The 13,032-nt window shown below is 34.0% G+C and overlaps 1 protein-coding gene across 3 annotated transcripts in view; it reads right to left on the bottom strand.

The window, feature by feature from the left end:
* The window catches only part of DENND1B (DENN domain containing 1B), a 214,343-nt gene that overhangs the window by 57,989 nt on the left and 143,322 nt on the right, over positions 1 to 13,032 (bottom strand). For all 3 annotated transcript variants that reach the window (XM_087930332.1, XM_026700460.2, XM_087930333.1), the window contains 2 exons: positions 9,269 to 9,314; positions 7,926 to 8,027 (listed from right to left, as the gene is read on the bottom strand). In XM_087930332.1, coding sequence (XP_087786458.1) covers positions 7,926 to 8,027; positions 9,269 to 9,314 — 148 coding nt within the window. The remainder of the gene's footprint in view (positions 1 to 7,925; positions 8,028 to 9,268; positions 9,315 to 13,032) is intronic.

Here is a 13,032-nt window from a genome sequence, read left to right as displayed (position 1 = left end):
CTATGAGAGTATACTTTTAGACTTCTAGCCACTATGAATGAAACTTTAAATAACATTTAATAAATAACTGCAGTCTGAAACCAACAATCTTCAGTCTTCTTTTTTCAGAAGAAGACTTCTTTTCTTCTATCTACTAGCACCTTAGAAATTGTAACTTCATTTTAACATTTTTTTTAAATTCTGCTTTCAGGACAGTAGGACAGTATTGTTTGACAAGAGTGTTATCTGGTATTCTGTTTAAAGATACAATTAAAATGTGAAGAATGAAATTAGGATAATCATGTTGGCTTCAACTTTTTAAAGAGTTCTGTCATTAGTGAGATGCGCCAGCCTTCTCAGATGAATTTCTACAGAACCCAGAACCCCACAGTATCATGTGTCTCTAGTGGTTCTGTAAGAGATCATGATTTTTTTTTTTTTTGGGGGGGTCTTCATTTTTTGCATTGTAAAATTTTTGCATTTTTTGCATTTTTTATACAGGGGTCTCTTGAGACCTCCAGAGGGGGAAAAATGCACAAAGACTACCCTAGATATTCCAAATGTGATTTGGAAAATAGTTATTAATATAAATTTTGTTTGGAAAATTCATCTGCTAAAATGCTTGTGGTGCCAATATGTTGAAACATATAACACTATATTCCATTCAATATCTGTTCATATATAGCCTCCACTTCAAGTGATAGTAAGTTATCTTAAAGTTATTCAGGACCTGATTATCTGAATCATATAACTGGAATCACAGAATCCATACTTGCAAGAATGCAGTGGCCTCCATCAGTGGCCTCATACCTTAAACTCTTTCAAATGTAGTATCTATGATGTAATGTGGATTCTGTTTTAGACCTAATGTTATTAAATGTAAGCCTGATTTATAAAGAAAAACATAATGAGGATAATAACTAAATAGAGCAAAACATTTATTAAAGAATATTAACTTTTATGAAAATAATGGGCACAAAAAGAAAAAGGTCAACTGAGAAACATACGTATAAAAAGACAGGTGGGATGACTGCACAGAAGAACTGTACCCTTCAAAAATCCTAAAATCAATGACACATATGAAGATAAACTAAACCAGATACCATAGACCAGGGGTCCCCAAATTCTGGGCCATGGCCCACGACCAGGTCGTGGCCTATTTGCAAACAGCCCACATGAGCATCAGGTCGGTGTGCAAGTTGAGCTGTGAATGTGCGGGTGTGCTGGCCCAATGCTCATGCAACCCAGTTCTCCTCTCCCTCCCACAGCCGGGCCACCAAGCTGCAAAGGTTGGGGACCGCTGTGCTAGACAGTGAAATGGCCCTGGAAAGTACTGCAACAACAACATGCTGAAGTTAAGTTGTGAGAGTTCTGTTTAAAAGCTTATAAGATGATGACAAACTTTTACTGGAAGTTCATAAATTAATATTAAAAAATTGTAACAATGCCCAAGAATTGGAAAAGATTAATTTATATTCTAATACAGGTCTGTCAAAGTGGCAGCCTACAGGCTGATTGCATCACGTGCAGGCCACACCCATCCCAGCTCCACAAAGGCAAAAAACATCGCTATACATCACAATATGTCACATGATGTGATCAAGTTTTATACCTGTGTTCTTATATCACAAAGAGTAGCACACAGGAATTCTTACGCAGAAGAATAGCTGCACTTATCTTACATCTAACATGAAAATATTCTAGGTTTTGCAATCAAGATCCAACAATATGTGAAATAAGAATTGCCAGCAGTACAAGCTGAATTCAGGCAAAGTCAAAGTCAATCAAAGCCATATTGCTAATATCTAATGGAAGTTAGCACAGGAATACCAAACTGATGTTTATTTTTAATTTGACTTTTGATGTCCAAACTATAATAAATTGTCAATAGTCTTTAAAGTACTCCCTATTAAAAAATATGCATGATGCCCAGGAATCAATAGAGTTTAATATGAAGCACCTTAACTATGTTAAAAACTTGGAAAAGAAAGTGTGGAAGTTATATATTGGCACCAAATATTTAATTTACATGTAGAAGATATCTTGGAGATGCTGGAATAGAAGAAAAAGAAACTGAATTTAAAATCACTGGGAGAAATAATTAATAAAAATAAGTTGGAAATACCACTTGGATGGCTGAAATCAATGATGAATGTAAAAGAATAAAAAAGCCAGATGGTTAAAAGTTTTCTTAAACTACAACAACATTCAACAATCTAAGATTATGTTAATACAAAACCATCCCAAAGCAGGTAAACAGTGAAGATACTGAAATAGTAAGAAACTTTATTTTCCTGGGCTTAAATATTGTAGGATAACAATTGTGGTAATGAAAAAAGACTATCTGCAACTTGAGAGAAGGATTATGACAAAATATTGAAGTGCAGAGGCATCATATTAAATACAAAAGTAATGTTCAGTACACAATATTCTAAGCTGTAATATATGCCTGATAAAACTGAATAATCACAAAATAGAATGAAGAAAAAATAATGCCCATGAAATATAGTGTAGTTAAAACACTTCTGAAAATAATTTAAACTACAAGGATACCAGGTAAAGTGAACCAGATTGCTCACTGAAAACACTAATAATGAAACACAAAATGCCAAGGACAGAATCATTGGAGAAGACTTTGATGTTTGGAAAAAATGAAAACAACTGCAAAAGAGATTGACAGAAGGGAGGGTAGTAGATGATATTATTGATGGGACAAGATAAACAATGAGAGTTCAAAAAAGCAGTTACTGGCAAAGAATCTTGGTGATTCATTCTGGCAATGAAGATTTGAAACTGACTGCAGTACCAACAAAGCTGCTTTTTAAAGTTGGTTTCTGGAATGTATCACTTAAATTTTGTAAAATATACTGTTTAAATTGCTATGCCCTGAAAGGTAAAATGTAGATAAAACATCAAGCAGGGAAAGGGGAGATAGAAAAGAAACTGAAAACTGAAAAATGGGGACAAGTGGAGGAGTTGCTAGCACAGAAATATTATATATACAACATAGTATTAATATATTTAGCAGCTGTAACAAACATAACTTCATTTCCTTAGTTAATTAAATCTTATAGAAGAATGATTGTTAATTCCAATCAATTAAAAACCTTTCTCTTTTCTGTGACAACACAAAATTGTTTGGAATATCAGTACCACACAACTAACAAATGTATTATTAAATTAAATAATTTAAATATTACCCTTATAATGCACTAAATAACTTTAAAAATATTTTTCTAGTATAGTATATAACCATAATAAGACCACAATGATACTTAAATAGTGACTATCAGACAGCACTGGCAAGAAATGACAGGAAACTTCCAAATATATCCCCACCCCTTTACCCCTGTTTAAATGTGTATTTGAAAACTCTGTACACAGCTTGCTTATTAAATAGAAAAAAAGTATTTTGACCTTGGATATTTCAACATCCATCATCTATTTATCTAGAAACAAGTAATTGTGTTTATCATGGGATACCAAACTTGAAAAAAATTTTTTGGAAATACAGATATGATCACCAAAGAAAAGAACTATTATGAAAACGTGGGCTTATTATGTCCAAAGGATGTTTGGACAGACTGTTCTTCACGGGATTACATTCTTTCAAAAGAGAAGGAGTTCATTTATGGATTCTGCCTTGCTCCTTAAGAAAGAAATGGCTCAATAATCAAAATTACCTAATAATATTTGTCTAAAAGGAAATCATCCCTCCCAATACCGCAGAATTAGCCATCATTATTTATTATTATTTATTTATTATTATGTAATTAAGATATCTTATGGAAAAGATAATTGAAGATGGTAGATATATTTGGAATGCTGAAAACCTGTTGCTCAAATATAATGTCTTCCCTTGGTATGCACCATCCTCTCTGATTCATCATTTCTTTATTTTTAATCAAATGGGAAATCAGCATCTATAACAAAATATATCCAGCAACAGGCACAACTTCCTCTGCTCCTCAGCAAAAAAATTCTCTTAAGTCATAGCATGTTTATAAATGAAAATTGTTTGTGTATGGAGAAGAGAGATTTGCAATGTAATGCTTATTTCATAAATGTGGCATAGAAATGGTTCCCAGAAATGGGAAAAAGAAAGAGAAGCCTGAGGTGCTGGAAGAGGTGGTGGGAATAAAAAGATGGGAATTTTATGATTGGCCAAACTTGCCACAGCATTAAATGATGAGACAATATGTTCTCCTTATGTGCCCAATAGCCCAAACAATAATCCCATTTTGTCATTCTTCCTTCCTCATCTGGGACAACCACTTCTAGCCATGAAAAACTCAGGTAAAACAAAAACACCAGTTGCAGATCTTGCATCTTAAATCTTTACTAAAGTGGAATCTGCCAGATTGCTGAGTTTTCTCTGCAATATGGCCTATTATATCAATATCATTTAGTCAGCACACCATGCTAACAAAGAATTTTGAGAGTTACAATTATAACACATCTAGAGGGTATCATGATGGCTTAGGTGGCTAATTTAAGATAAAATTTTAACCCAAGGGGAATTTTATCTGACTGCTTTCCTGATATCTACCAGAAATTCTGATCTGACATATAAGGAAAGAAAAACTCAATGACTAAATTAAACCAAAACCCTGTTTCTAAGGGAGCCACTATTTATGTAAGGGAGGCAGCTAGGTCTCTAAAGCAAAAGATAAATCTACAGTGAAATGATGAATTATAAAAGCTAGGTATCCCTGGAAGAAGACAGGAAAAGAGAAATAGAAACAAAGTGTTTTTAAAAAGCCTTGTGTTGATTTATTTTTCCAATTTTGAACATCTTAGGAGTAGCAAAACTGCTACTGGAATGGTAGTATTATTAACTATCAATAAATCTAAACTATTATGTGTAAATATCAGAATGAAGCCTTTAGGATTAACAACACACACTACATAATGAAACACATGAAGGATCCACATGAAATAAAACAGACAGGTAGTTCAGGACAAGTGTGACCACTGACCTTTGAATACCCACTAGTCAATCTAATAAGCCTAATATATTTTCCATGTATAGAAAGGCATTAAAGCCTGTAAGTGTAAGTGAAATGTTTTGGTGAATGAACTGAAAAGTCTTGCTAATTTTTAGATAATTATATGAAACTTACATAAAAATATATATTAATTATATTAAAATTAAATTAAATTAAATAATAATGTTTTTCAGATTTCAACTAACTTTTTTTGCATTTTTTTTTAAAAAGCATTTTCAATTAATGAGATGTTGTAACATGAATGAATCATAATTTTACAAATCCTGGACTTGTAAATACGGTACAATAGGAATAAGAATCATGTAATATTTTAAGTCTTTCATGTTATAAAAAGCTGAGCCAGAAAAAGTATTCAGGAATATAGGAACAATTTTGAATTTATGTTTTGATTCCTAAAATAAATGTAAAGGTTTATTTATATGCTCATTTTTTATATGTCCCCATTAACACACTACTTTATCTCTTTTAACACTTTCATATATAAAATCTATATTTAATATATAAAACATTTTAATGTCTTTGAGAGAAATGGGAGATTCAGAAATATGAAATATAAATAAATAAATAACTAAATAAATACATTACAGTAGATTATATACCACAGATGCTTAAGACATTAGACGCAATGTACATAGGGAAAGGAACCTTATTTTATATGCAAAGATTCACATATTTTCATGTATTATAGAATAATAACATAAGTATTTTTATTTGATAGCCTTTCTCAAACCTGTTTATTGTTTAATATTATTAAAACCACCATGAAAATTATTGCCAAATACAGACAATATTGGTATATGTACATAGTACAGTATCAACTTTTCTTGGTCTATAAACTCACAAAATTGCAGAGAAGATAAGCACCCCACTTTCAGTCTATGCTTATATGTGGTTTTCATTAACAATTGAGAACTACAAAAGGGTGCATTTAGAATGGAAGCAATCAGGACCGATAAACAACTGGTACAAGAAATAAACTATAGTATGTATTACCAGAAGGGAAAAATAAAACTTTTTAGAGTATACAAATAATATACTGTTTTATGTTAATTTTTTACATGGAATGTTCATTTTTGTAAAGGGCAAATGCTAATTAAAATAAGATGTTTGTAGGATTTCATATAGAGTTAAATGATAAACAGATCAGTATGTTTTCACTAACAACTTACTCCAATTCAGTGATGTTTTCTTTTCATGCATATGATTCTATCCCACCAAAATTAATATATGAGCTTGTTTGTAGATAAAAATGTCTAGAAATCTTTGAATTGACATTCTATTCAGTCCAATTTTCCTTAGCAAACATATTAAAAATATATTTTCTACTAATATATTTAGAAAATCTGTTAAATCATATTGTCTTTTAGAAAAATAAGACAGAAGAATCCAAAATAGAAATGCAGGCACCCCGGATCATCTTTAGTAGATGTATGCAAAAATGTGTCCCTTGTCATACATTGGGTGCATAAAAATAGAGAAATCTCTTTTGTACTCAGTACTCTATGTGCTTGGAAACTACCCAACTATAGCACTATGAATTTATATGGGATATACATAAATGATCACTTCTTCTTAGTGCAAGATCAAATATATATTCCCATCAATAACCACATATTTTGAGATTTAAATTTATTCTGGTATTAACTTCAAGATGTTAATTTATTTAAAGTAGCTTTAAAAATGAATAATGCAATCAGCTATTACCCACGTTTGTTAGTTCCTTTTCAAAAGCAAAGTAGTAAAACATTAATCTGAATATTATGCTTTTGTTTTAAATAACATATAAAAATAAATGTCCTGATATGATGAAAGAACGTATATATTAAAAATATTATAACTAGGAATAAGGTTGCTGTTTTATTGTCTTGAGTGGTCTATACAAGTATATATGAATGCACATGTATGTATGCTCACATATGTGTGTGTGTGTATTTCATTTGAGAAATAATATCGTATTATTTCAGTCTCGCTTTGAACCATCTGTTATCATCAGTTTCTACTGAATTCTGTCTTTAAAATGAGCAAACCGTGGTAGGGAAAAAGCTATTTTTCAGAACCATGTTGCAGAAGTCCAAAAGAAAGTAAAATGCTATTTTGGGGGTGTCTATATAATATGAACTGTAGAATATATCCTATTATACGCATCCAGAAAGGGGGGGGGGGGAATCATCAGATAAAAGACCAAGTATAACTGCCACAATTTATCTGCCTTTGCAGTCAAAAGGCAGTTTTCGTCATTTTCAAAGGATCCAATGTCTTTTATGACAAATAGGTTTCGCAGTTTAATTTACAAATAGAATTGTAAGTATGGCATTGTTGTTCTGCCAAAGCAAATGACAAACAGAGTAGAGTTTTCAATTCATGCCATCCTCAGCAGGATAGAAGAGATTAAAATAAAACTGAAATAATTTCGACAAAACAAATAAATGTTTCAAAAAGTTGAAGGAGATCAAAGTATGCATTTTCTGACCCCACTCTACAAGCATTTCTTATTATATTGACCAATGTCATCAGATCGTTAATTAAAAGGAGAAGTGCTGGCAGGTGGCAGGGAACCAGCAGCCGATAATTGGCCCCCTTCTTCTTTTTTGCCTTCAAAAACTCCTTTTTTCCCCCTTGCAAGATATGCCACTAGGCAGTCAGAAATGCCTACTTTGTAATATAATGATTAAGATGAGATGAAGAGACTCTTGCATTTAAAGCTGCTATGCCTAATGAATGCAGCAAGCTTTATAATTATGATCTTCCCTTTTTCTTCACAATAAGGAATATGACATTCCCCTCAACATTTCCTCAACTGTCAAAAGCAAGTAAACAAACAAACAAAACAAAACAAGACACCATTAAATAGGAAATCTGATAACATAATGTTTGATGGAGGAAGGTACTTTTTTTTAACTTAGCGGGGGGGAGGGGAATAAAACCAACTAGACTTACCACTTCACTTGGTAGATTGCTCAGGTCATTAAATGGTGTTTCCAATGTATTTGTGTCAACGTTTAGCATCACCACATCCTCCACTGATTTACTTTTGACTCTCTGAATAAGGAAACATATCCATGTAAGCATTTGAGTGCTTCTCTTTCTGATTTTCATTTAAAAACATACACATATAAATCTAAATTGTAAACGAACAAGTAAACAAACTAGAGATGAAGCAATCTAGGTCACAAAGAAATAAGCCAATATTTCCACGGCAGCATTGTGCAATAAGAATTCCCTTACATAATGCATCACTAACATAATTAATGAAATTTAGAGTATTAGAAATAATACCCATCAAGACTATTTCTTACAATGCCTGAATAGGATCTCCTATTCTTCTGTCACTATATAAAAACATTTATCCAATATTTGCCTTGCCATTATTTGCCTAGTGAGAAACAAGATGCTAGAACAAGTGGACATTTGGTTTGGTTCTGCAGGGCATTCCTTACAACCTTCCTTTTTTTGATTAATGCAAGCATAGACTGATAAAACACAGCAGATACAGGCTTACAGACTTAAATAACAAGAAATAGATGGCATGTTATAATCTCAAATTACTGTGTACATTTAATATCTAGGCATGTCCCCATTGATACCAAGGAAACAATTCCATGATACTGTTGGACAGGCTTTCTTGAGTTGTTCGCTCTTTTAAATTTAACCTGTATGATCCTAAATCAAGCAAATCAGTAGTCTTTCTAATGCCAATTTTAAGCAACATCTATGCTAGATGAAATGGCCCATCACATATGGATATCCTGAGGGGAGGGTTACTTTTCTTACAATAGTTTCTGGCCATTTTCTTTTCTCACTCAGTCTGAACTTCTCAAATAATTGCAAGAATATTTGAAACAAGCAGGTGATCCTGCCTGGTTCCTCCCCACTCCATAATTCTATTCCCTTCCATGCAGAAGTCTCGATATCATTAAATGGCACACTGCCAGAATAGCTTGGTAGAATGTTCAGCATTCCATTTTGAGGCTGATATATTTAGGGCTGCTTCAAGGGTTTACATGAAAGGAACTGTTCCTCCTCTGCTGTAGCTAATGAAGATGGGAAGTTCTCTTATTCTGTTTCTCAACTATAGAGAATCTCATATAAAACAGGGGAATCCAAGGTTAACCAACTTGTTTCTTTTTTCCCCTCCTATCCTTCCAATTACCCATAAATTGCATTTTTTAAAATATTGACGCCTATTCAGGAATAGTATGAGAGATCCAGTTAGGCTTTTAAAATGCTTGCACATTATGCAGCCTTAACATATAGACATGGAGAAAGAGAAAGTTACTTACCTCCATTAAACTGAAGTGAACTCCAATCAAATAAGGCATTGGTGCACTGAAATTAAAGGGGAGCAGAGGGGGAGAAATACATTAGATACTAGGAAGATGTAAGCATGTTTGCCAGCTCCAAATATTAAAATGCCCTATAAGCTGGAAAATTCTGGTTCAAAACCTAGCTATCATTCCAGCTTTAAAGTAAGGAATAAGACAAGACTATCTTGCTTTCAACAGCTCTTACCTTCAACAGCTCTCACTTCTTCTAAGTGTGAACTTTACCAAATGGAGACTGCAGTCCTCTCCCAATAGTTTTTTTCTTACCATGCATGCAATATTATATGATCACTGATCCATATCTCTGGGTGACTCTCAGTACATATTCAGAAGAAACCAACTGGATCGTCGCCATTTACTAATTACTATTTTGTATCTCCTATATCTATGCAATTTAATTATTTACTTAGTAAAACGTTGCTAATTGCAATGGATCAAAAAAACTCAGGGTGGAGATAAAACCATCAAAGAAATCAATATGAAAGCACTTATCAGCACATGATAGGTAAAACAAGATAGATAAAACAGATAAACCAGGCTAAACTACCAACAGGCTTGGATAAATTGTCAGGTCTCTATGTGACGTTAAAAGAAAACAAAGGCATGTGCCACCCAGGCTTTTCAGAGAAGAGAGTTTTATAAGACAAATAGAAAACTCCTGTCTCACATTTGCATTTCTTCGAATAAAGGGAAGGTGGAGGAACCCTCCCCTCATCAATTTTTTATATTTAATATTTAGGCAGGTGATACAACAGAAGCTGTCCTTTAAATATCAAGGTCCCCAGCTGTTTTAACGCTACCATAAATACCTTGAACTCAGATCAGAAGCTACTGAAAGTGACTTCAGTTCCTGTAAAACTGAGATAAATTGGTCAGTTTGGGCTAATAATTATCTTATAGTAATGTATGCTCTTATATTTTCAATCAGTAAGCAAGTCCAAACTGTCCAAAATAATTAAAACATTGGGGTTGTAACTGACAAAGATGAATCTAGCAGCACACTGAAGGACTCCCTCAAGGTCTGAATACATCCATTTCAGTGCATGTTGCTTGCCCACTTCCAAAAATAAGAATCACTGATCCATATAGACACCATCTTGTCAGACAGCATTGCTTTATTGGTTGTGATACATCGTATTAAAACATCTAGACTTCAGTTTAACAGTAGCAATATTGCAATGACTCTAAAGACTGGGGAAAATAAAATTGGGTATTATCATCACATTGATGACACCTGACTTTAAATCACAGATGCCCTTCTTCAGTCTATTCTTTTATATTTTAATAGAATGAAGGACAGAAAATAATTCCATACCATCTTCTAACTCAATAATCTTGAGCAGATCAGAAAACCCAAATAATGTCACCTGTGCAAGTTAACTGAATAAATTCACATGGGAGTAAAACTGGCTCTATTTTTCATTTATTGGTTTTATTCATGGAATAATCTGTTATACTGCATTTAGCTAATGCACAGGTGAAACTCAAAAAATTAGACTATCGTACAAAAGTTCATTTATTTCAGTAATGCAACTTAAAAGGTGAAACTAATATATGAGATAGACTCATTACATGCAAAGCAAGATAGTTCAAGCCGTGATTTGTCATAATTGAGATGATTATGGATTATAGCTCATGAAAACCCCAAATCCACAATCTCACAAAATTAGCATATTACATGCAATCAATAAAACAAGGATTGTACATGGAACAAAATTGTACCTCTGAAAAGTATAAGCATGCATATGTACTCAGTACTTGGTTTGGGCCCCTTTTGCAGCAATTACTTCCTCAATGAGGTGTGGCATGGAAACTATCAGCCTGTGGCACTGCTGAAGCAGCCCAGGAAGACCAGGATGCTTCAATAGCGGCCTTCAGCTCTTCTGCACTGTTCAGTCTCACATCTCTCATCTTTCTCTTGGCAATGCCCCATAGATTCTCTATGGGGTTCAGGTCAGGTGAGTTTGCTGGCCAATAAAGCACAGTAATCCCACAGTCATTTAACCAGGTTTTGGTGCTTTGGGCAGTGTGGGCAGGTGCCAAGTCCTGCTGGAAAATGAAGTCAGCATCCCCATAAAGCTCGTCTGCAGAAGGAAGCATGAAGTGCTCCAAAATCTCCTGGTAGACGTCTGCATTGACCCTGGACTTAATAAAGCACAGTGGACCAACACCAGCAGATGACATGGTTCCTCAAATCAACACAGACTGCGGAAACTTCACACTGGACTTCAAGCATCTTGCAGTGTGCGTCTTTCCATTCTTCCTCCAGACTCTGGGTCCTTGGTTTCCAAATGAGAGGCAAAAGTTGCTCTCATCAGAAAAGAGGACTTTGGACCACTGAGCAACAGACCAGTTCTGTTTTTCTTTTGCTCAGGGAAGACGTTTCTGATGTTATTTGTTGATCAGAAGTGCCTTGAGAAGAGGAATATGACATTTGAAGCCCATGTCCAGGATCCGTCTGTGTGTGGTGGCTCTTGATGCACTGACTCCAGCCTCAGTCCACTCCTTGGGAAAGTCCCCAACACTTTTGAATGACCTTTTCCTGACAATCCTCTCCAGGCTGCGGTCATCCCTGCTGCTTGTGCACCTTTTTCTTCCACACTTTTCCCTTCCACATAACTTTCTATTAATGTGCTTTGATACAGCACTTTGGGAACATCCAACTTCTTTTGCAATTACTTTTTGAGGCTTTCCCTCCTTATGGAGGGTGTCAATGATGGTTTTCTGCACAACTGTCAGGTCAGCAGTCTTTGCCATGATTGTGATTCCTACTGAACCAGACTGAGAAACCATTTAAAGGCTCAGGAACCCTTTGCAGGTGTTATGGCTTAATTAGCTGATTAGAGTGGGACACTTTGAGCCTAGAATATTGAACCTTTTCACAATATTCTAATTTTGTGAGATTGTGAATTTGGGGTTTTCATGAGCTGTAAGCCATAATCATCTCAATTATGACAAATCACAGCTTGCTTTGCATGTAATGAGTCTATCTCATATATTAGCTTCACCTTTTAAGTTGCATTACTGAAATAAATGAACTTTTGCATGATATTCTAATTTTTCGAGTTTCACCTGTACAATTTAAAAGACCAGATCATTTGCATTAATACTATAAAAATTTGACAAAATGGGAAAAATGAAAGGTCTTCACATGACCTTCCTAAGATACAAAGCTTCTATTATTTTATATCTACTAGTAATATTAGAAGGAAGGGAAGGGAAGGGAAGGGAAGGGAAGGGAAGGGAAGGAAAGGAAAGGAAAGGAAAGGAAAGGAAAGGAAAGGAAAGGAAAGGAAAGGAAAGGAAAGGAAAGGAAAGGAAAGGGATTATAAAAGGATTAGACTTGATCAAAAAGTGATTATAAAAGGATTAGAATTGATCAATACACAGCAGGGAAAAATATGAAGTCTTGATGTATATTAAACGAGTAAGAGTGACTTAAAATGCAACTGTGATTTACAAAATATAACAACAGTATATTTGTAGACTTAGTACATAGTATTCTTTTACTTGCTGTGATTTTTAGAAAAACACAGCATTATATCACTTTCTTTTTTAGCTTTTTGCCAGTGTCTAACATTTTGGCCAAAGTTTTATCAAATCTGGTTCTATTTCTCAGTTTGATTCTATTTAATCACTATCTCCCAATGGGATAAAAATGCAGCCAGTGCTAAATACTCAGGTAATTCAGCCAATAGCCACAATAACTATGTATGCTTAAA

The sequence above is a fragment of the Pseudonaja textilis genome, chromosome 3 (assembly GCF_049901715.1).
Source record: "Pseudonaja textilis isolate UNSWEBS1 chromosome 3, rPseTex1.2, whole genome shotgun sequence".
Classification (NCBI taxonomy): domain Eukaryota; kingdom Metazoa; phylum Chordata; class Lepidosauria; order Squamata; family Elapidae; genus Pseudonaja; species Pseudonaja textilis.
Note: the sequence above shows the minus strand (reverse complement) of the source record. Positions and strands in the feature narration are given on the sequence as shown.